This window comes from Nestor notabilis, unplaced genomic scaffold, assembly GCF_000696875.1.
Source record: "Nestor notabilis isolate BGI_N333 unplaced genomic scaffold, ASM69687v1 scaffold23692, whole genome shotgun sequence".
NCBI lineage: Eukaryota > Metazoa > Chordata > Aves > Psittaciformes > Psittacidae > Nestor > Nestor notabilis.
The window spans coordinates 1-8,229 of record NW_009917305.1 but is presented as its reverse complement, the minus strand read 5'-3'; the positions used below and the strand labels follow the sequence as shown (position 1 = coordinate 8,229).

At 41.4% G+C, this 8,229-nt stretch overlaps 1 protein-coding gene across 1 annotated transcript; it reads right to left on the bottom strand.

Annotated features, from left to right (window-relative positions):
* Positions 1-1,137: 1,137 nt before the first annotated feature.
* On the bottom strand, positions 1,138-8,223 carry DNAJA1 (DnaJ (Hsp40) homolog, subfamily A, member 1). Its single transcript, XM_010009166.1, is given in 8 exon segments — positions 1,138-1,774; positions 2,457-2,491; positions 2,494-2,541; positions 3,112-3,227; positions 4,931-5,045; positions 6,460-6,687; positions 6,783-6,887; positions 8,058-8,223. Coding segments are annotated over 8 exon segments (924 nt in total). The 5' UTR covers positions 8,116-8,223; the 3' UTR covers positions 1,138-1,555.
* Positions 8,224-8,229: the final 6 nt, after the last annotated feature.

Here is an 8,229-nt window from a genome sequence, read left to right as displayed (position 1 = left end):
ACAGGGATGTCATGCCTGCTTGAGACAAAGAGAGAAATAAACAAAACCCCCCCAGTGGTCAAAACATACAGGGCATGGCTACTCTGTAGGAACCTGAAAGGGAACTACATGTGAGGTTCAAAACCCACGCTACCAGATGTCTTTATAAAATGAAACCCGTAACACAATAGCTAGAGATGTTTTCTAAGGCTAACAGTTTCCAGATACTCAAGTTAGGACACACATACTGTCCTGTAGCAGCTATTTCCAGGAAGAAAAGAGTTTTCTTTGTGACACTTTTGCTTCAGAGCAGCATGAAAAGCATAAGCTCTGTCCCAAGCCAGATGGCAGAACAAGACCAAACTACCATGCTAGAGGTTAAATCTGGACCTGTCTTCTCAGCATATTTTGTGAAGGAATTTTTTTTGCTAGGGTTTTTATGTGCATAACTGCCTGAAATGAAGGGGGTGGTGTCTTTAAACCAACATCTGGTCTAAGAAAAGAGGCAGCGAGCGATTTTGTAATTATATTGGAAATGCTTCATCTACAATAATTAGAACATTCATACAGAAATTTCAAGAGTCAGCTTAAAATAATGCACACAATACATTAATTCCAGAACATCCTAGATGCATCAGTTGGTTGTATTCACCATTTCTCTCCCCTGCAAGATCACATATGCCCACCAACAAGGGCTGGTACTGCTTTCCAGGACACACCACTGAGGGAGGAGCACCCAACTGTGGTAGGCAAGGTAGAAGTCAAGCTTCACATGCCAGCAGGCTGAAAGATTCCAAACTCTGCATGTGCTGATAAAGCCTGGAGGGTTTTGCTCATGCATGGTAGCAAAGGAAGCTCCTGCAGCAGCAGAGCAACCACTGGCTCTATACACAGCATGGTGCAGGAGAGCAGCCAAACAGTAGTCAGTGATGAACCAAAATGCAAGCTTCACATCTAGCTCCAAGGTCAGGACTGAAGCTGGTAAAGGAAGGGACTATTTGACCTTAAGGGCAGTAGCATCAGGGAGCTTGTGAATCACATGATTTTAATGGGCCTGTGAAGATTGACCACATCCTTGTCAGCTTCATATATTACGTGGTTGCATTAAAGCCAATCCCCATTTAACAAACACCAGTACAAGCCCAAAACATTAACATATTATCCTAACTGGTACAAAACTTAACTATATCTTACTATGAATTATAAGTACTTGTGCATACTTTAACAGAGTATTAAGATCTAGAATTCCTAGAAACATCACAGAATCTTAGTTTAAGCCTGGGCAATTGCACACATACATGAATTACAAAGGCTTGGAATAGAAGACAAGCAGGTAAGGGAGTTTCCTTGACCAAGAGGCAGGGGTGAAGTGCAATCAACTTCATTTGAACTTGCATCCTGGAGCTTTATACAAATTGCCAAGTCAGTTTAATTGCTTAGTTTATTTATGTTCTTAGAAACAACTATGGCTGGATAGACCGACAGGTAGCAGTTAAGTGAGGGTGAACTGCTTGCAGTCCTTCACTCATCCACTAACACATACAAAACAAGCATCACAAGTTATTCACTGGCCCATTTACGATGTCTGACACTGAACACCACCTCTAGGGTGATGCTCATCATCTTCATAGACTTCCCCATTATAGTGGTGATCTCTTTTTTGAGAGGGATCAAAGTCCACTAAATCCACTTGTTCCATTTCCTCAGTTTCTTCTATTTCCTGCCTTGTAGGAAGCAGCTTTTCAAGTAAGGACAGCTTATCTGAAGAGAGGAAGCCACTCTCTGGGAAGTTCACCTGAAATCATCAAGAACTGGGGTTACTCAAGTCTGTCTGAATTGGCTTTTTAACACCCCACTATAGGTCAATTATCTGCCAAGGAGACCTTTATCACCACAGATGACTTAAACCAAGTGCTTAAATATAAAATCAAATCTGAGTCACTAGGCTTTTTTCTCTTTTTTACTGCCTGCAAGAAGTTAGCTTCTAACATGGCAACTTGACCAAGACTTATCCAACATTTCTTCTGCCTCAGGATGCCCTATGGAATCACCCCAGAAGTACAGGATATAGCAACATCACACTGCCCTAAATCCATAGTAGGCAGAGCCTGCTGCCACAGCTTTCAGCAATAGCTTCTCTCCAGAGAGCAAACTGTCGCTTTCCAGCCTACTCCTTTGCTCCAGCACAGGGGATATTACTAATCCATCCTTCCTAGTGGATGGAAGAATTAAGGAACATGCCAAGCAAATGAAAACTCATAAAGTAACTGAAGAAATTCTCCTGGAACCTAATGTACTTTCAACACAGTGTTCTGAACTGTATGTTTGATGGATTACATGTTCTCACTGTCGACAAAAACAAATACCAAGGAAGGACATCTGGTAATTGCTCTTTTCTTGATTGAGGTAATGCTTAGAGACTAAATTTCAGAAGGATATTCAGTGCTGAACTGTGCCATGGAAGTTGATCCACTTACCCTGAATTCTATGATCAGACGTCCTTTTTCATATGCATTCCTTCATTCAACACACACTTAATAGCCCCATGCTTGACAACCTGGCCTAAAAAAAGACAAGAAGGAAAAAAAAATAAAAAATAAATCTATGCAGACAACAGAAGCAGTTTTAGTTTCAACTCCCTTTAATACTTACGTAACCTTCTACACTGTGGTTAAGACAGCTACAGCAATATGTAGTAGTCTAACAGGGACTTACTGCCTCATAACTTCTGAATAGGAAAGTGGGTTGATGTCTACATTACGTTCCTGTAGCCTTGTTATGCTTCCCAAAGGAAGCATACTTACAAATGTATTAAGTGCTCCATCAGTTCCAAGACTGAAAAAGTGGTTTTCAGGGACCCATAGCCTTCAATTCTCATGAGGTATCCTCAAGATACGAGTATGTCCATGAGGTAAGGTCTGTTACTATATCACGCAAAGAGAAAATTACTGCTGACTGTTATCCAAAAATCCTTTTACTTGCTTGAAGTTTTGCACTACAAAGACTAGGGAAAAAAGCTGACGCCAGCACACATCCCTTGTACATCAAGATGGGATGTTTCTGTTTCTTTAGATTTCCAGCTTACATTCATTGTATGCTTGGACTTCTAACAGATAGCAAACCAACACTTACCAGGATGGGAGGTAATAATAATAGTTCTATTATCCAGCGTTGTGATAGGCTTTTGAAAGCCACACAGTGCTTCAACCAGTTGAATATCCATAGACATAAAAAGGTCTTCATCTCGTCTAAGGCAGAACCAATCAAAAACAGTCACAGAGAGGGAAAAGCAGTAACAGCATCATACCCAACTTCAGTATTTAGCTTGGTAAGGACAATAAAACTGCAGTTTTAATAGAAGCCCAGGCAATTAAATAAAACATGGTGAATATTGATGCAACACGTCAAGCCAGTAATTACAGGAGTGATATCCACACCAAGAGCCATTACTGACAAAGTCCACCTATCCAAAGTGTAGAAGTGCTTACTGAACAGGAGTAAGTAGAACAAGGCTCAGCTGCACACAGTTTTACTTCACTGTTTCTTCCCCGCTACAGAAAAAAAGTTCTCTCAACCTTCAAAACACTGCCAATGTGACAATTAAACTCTCCCTTTATGTAGATTAATACCTCAGGTGCATCAGCTAGATTCTGTTACACTGGCTTTCTGTAGATCTGGTACTGGGTTTGAAAAGTTAATTTTAGACTCTGACAGGAGAGAGGGAACATTCCACTTGTCCCAGAGCATAACCTCTGCATAACCCCCCAAGACCAGTAATATCAAAGGACAGTAGAACTGAAGGCAGTGGGCAGAAAGACAAAAATATGCCAGTAGAGTTGTGACTTCAAGTCCCAGTCAACCATATGCAAACAGTTTGGCCCAGACTATCCCTCTGGCATAGCTAATTCTGTATCTGGTTTCAGTGAAAAAAAAAAAAAAAATAAAAATCAGCTGAGTAAGCTCATCCAAACTGAAGAGGACTGATTCTTAACCTGTGAGCTCAGTGTTCTTTGGCACAGAGTTCTGGCACAAACTTCCAGAGCTCAGCTCCATACATGATACTCAGGCAGACCAGCAGCAGGTTTCCTAAGAACCTTTAATTCACCATTCCTATTTACAAGTACAATGCCAGCGGTTGGTGTTGAGACAAATGCTTTCTCTATATCCACTGACTCCCTGTTACTGCTCTGAACAGAAGCAGTAAGATAAAGTGCAACACATTTCTGCAAGACAACCAGTGTTGCTTTTAATCAGACCAAAAGGTACTGGACAGACTTTATTCCACTAACAGTATCTGGAAACCAGGAGGCTTGCAACACCAAGCAGCACTGTCCAGTAACATGAAACAATGGAGACACAGTCAATGCCGCTTGAGTAATTTTTGCTTTCGCAAGAAGGAACAGACAGGACTCATTACTGATACATTCAGTGTATTTGACATAAACAACTAACTGAATGTGCTGGAAGTGAACACACTGGAAGTTTTCTGTGCCTTGAAGCCAAGTGGGCAATGAGCAGCTGCCTACACTAAATGGTAATTTTCTGAGCTAAGTGATGGAACGCTATTCTAGAGAGCAAGAAAATAATCACAGATATTCACATCTATAAAGAAAGAATCAATATTTTAAGAGTTCTTAAAAGTACAGGTTTTGTAAATTCTTAGTAACTGTAACTGGTTTTGTTTGCCTTTCATCTCCTTCCACTGCCAAAGCTAACATAAGAGTATCTTGTGCTAGTACAACACAAGTGGCTGTGACTAGTTATTTACACCAGGATTCCTTGCCTGCAAACCTTGGTGCGCTCCTTTGGACACTCAAACAACCTCACAGGTGAGTTCCAGCCATATGCTCCTATCTACTGGTATTTCCAGTCAATAAAGGTGAGTGGTAATCAAGGAAGTATGTGGACAAGCATCTCGGGAGCTAACACAAAGGACTTTCAGAGTTTTTACCTTGTAAAGACAGAATGGTCTTTTTGATCCAAGACAATAATAATGTCTCCTGGCTCTAGTCCTGGCTCTTGGTCCCCTTCACCATGGAATGTTATTTTCTGACCATCCTTCATTCCTATTACAGGAAACAAAGAAAGATTCTTCATGTTTTTAAGTAAAAAAACAGCAATAAAATAAGACTTTCAAAAGCACAAGCTGGTACCAGGACATCTCTGGATCTTTAAGTTAGAACACCAGGACACCCCCTTAAAGCATTCATAATTTTTTTTAGTCCCATTATATGTCCAACAGTTTGTAGTGGTTCCAACCTGAATTACATCTCAAGATCACTAAGCTTAACTGTAGTGCAAAACAGCTACCTGCCAAGATAAAGTCCTTAAACAAAACATTATCAAAAAGTATTCATTATATGCACAAGCACTAAATATAAAACAGAAGCACTGCGTACAAAGTACATTTTGAGAGCAAGTGACCAATCAACTTCTTCAGTTTTATAAATATATGCAGCAGAGCTACTTATGAAACATGATCTCAGTGCCTGCCAAGTGCAAGCAGCACTCTCCCTGGGACTGCAACTGTCATCTAAGAAACCCTTTCACCCACACAAAAGTCTCTCTACCGTAAGTTCTAGCTGCCTCATGTTAGCTCACAATCTGTTTTTCCAGAAGAAATGGGGAAAAAAACCCCACCCTCTTTTCAGTGATTTCCCTGTTTAAAATGCCAGTATCATATCCTTACTAGCCCTCGTATCTAATTTTACTGTAGCATTTTCCCATTTAAATCCACTCATTGCATAAGGTGTGCTTCCACATTTAACAGTTGCAGGTGATGATCAGGCACGAGTCTGCAGAAGCCACGTGCTTGTCACAGCTTGCTCTGTCTTACAAGCTGCGCTACTCCAGAGACTTCTCCCACCAGTTTTCTGAGCAGCCTCCTCAGGAGATGCATTTGTCACTGACACTGTTCCGTTCTCCCACCACTGTGAGGGTTTGAGCTGCATTTTGCCAGGCAAAGAGTACCTGTGCTGTGCAGCACTGTCAGGGTTGCTTAGCAAACAGTCCTAAGCATGAGAGGCTTAGCACTGTCTCTGCACCCTATTTCTATAGCAGACCTGGTTCCCCTTCACACTGAAGCACAGCAGAAGAGATCGGAGTCTGCAGGGTTTCCCTAAAGGCAGCGAAAACTCATTAGGCAAACAGAGCCAAAGAGTGACAAGTTTCATTTTAATCTGTCCAGCTACCTGATCAAGACTCACGTTTGTGAGGTTGCTCAAAAATCATTCACTGTTTACAATACTGAAGGTTTCATAATTCATTCTTGGTTACATGCATAGGCATTAGATGCAAACAGAGAAGTAACCAACCTTCCCTGAAAACAAGCCTCATGCTTTTTAAAGGCAGCAACAGACAATTTAACTGTATATATATTCAGCAGTATTACCACCAAATAAACACCATGCAGTTGCTTCAGGGCTGCAAAGTCTGCCAGTATATCCAGGTTCAACACTTCACCTTAGTAAGACATCTCACCTCTGTCAATGTGAACTTCTAGTATCTTCTTCTCTCTGACAATTTTCCTTCCAGTGCAGCTCTTACACCGGTCCTTGGGGCTGATGCGCTCCCCGTGCCCCTGACACTCCATACACACTGACTGGATTTGCTGCACCATGCCTGGTCCGATCTGGTGAATTCTGATCTGCATGCCTGTTCCCCTGCAATTGGGACAGCATTCTACTGCACCCTTCTTACCACCACGACCTGAGAGTGAAAATTGGAGGCAGATGGTTACGTGGTACCAGAAAACCCCCCGAAATTTCTATAAGCAGCTTATCTTTAGTTTCATTTTCTGTTACCTTCACATTTGTCACAGATAACATTCTTCTGCAGTGCAAGTTTCCTCGTTGCACCATTGTACATATCTTCTAAGCTTACTGACAACTGATGGACGACATTTTTGCCTGTAGGAGAAAACGGATACTTACTCAAGTTTGAAAGTTCGGTCTCCAAGTAACAAAAACTTCCCATGTCACTACGCTTAAGGCATGATAAACTGAGCCTGTGAGCTTCAACATCCTGTTTTAATATAGCTTTGTCTTGTTTTCCTAGTATTAATCAGTAGTGCCTTCCTACTTGGTGTTGGATTAGGTTACAATTCTAATGGCTTTGTCAGCAATGTTTCTCTGTTAGAACGTCAAGAGATTATTCAGACTCAAAGCCAGTAACAAAACTAAAACATGTAGAACTTTAAGTTCTACAATATAGGACTTCAGTTTTAACAAAGTAACTGAAGATGTCTCCTACAAGGAAGTGGGAGACACTGTACAGCGCCAGCAAAGTACTTTCCTCCTCTCACCAGAAGATTTTACGGAAACTGAATCGATTAGTTATATTTGTACACTTGGGAATTAATTAGAACTTTAACTACTGCAAGCTTAATTTTGTAAAGGATACCAAGTTCTGGCTTGCCAGTAACACTGTGATACTACACTGTAATATTCTGATACAAACTCTTTTTACTTCCCTTTGTTACTAGGTATACAATAGGAACTTACGGGGTCAGCACTACTCTTAACCAGTTTAACGAACACTAGTGTGAGTAATCCGGACTTTAAATTCTGAGCAACATTCTACTACAGCTTCAACTCAATGCCACTGAACAGCACAGGAAAACAAAAAAGCTTCATAGACTGAATTTGACTTGACCATCTTATTTGGACATAGTCATGTGCAAAGAAAGGGCAAATTCACATTTAGACACTACACTTATGGTACTTAGTTAAAAAATAATTTTAAGGTATGTCACTGTTCTGTTTTTTATTCAGCTTATAAGCAGCTACGCTTAGGTTCTGCTAAAGGCTTTCCGAACACGGAAACTCGTTAGCTATTAACACGAGACAATGCACAAGAGACCAAACTACTACCATATGAACCAAATGCCCTCCCCTGCTCGCTTCGGGTGTTAAGAACTAGGGACAACGTTTTCTCCCATTTTGAGATCAAGCCTGTAATTGCACTTTAACGCTATTTAAAGCCTTACGTCTCCAGCATTCTTCTCCGAGTCTCCGATCCTGCGTACCGCAGGGATCACACTGTAAAGCCCGGGAAAGTGTCGGAAAATGGCACATTACCTCGCCTCTCTCTCTGCATCCTCCCACCGCCGCCAAAGAACATATCGAATATATCCATGGGTGACCCGAAGCCACCACCGGAGCCACCCTCTTTGATGGCCTGCTCGCCTCCTTTGTCATACAGATCCCTCTTCTTCGGGTCCGACAGCACTTCATAGGCTTGGGAAATCTG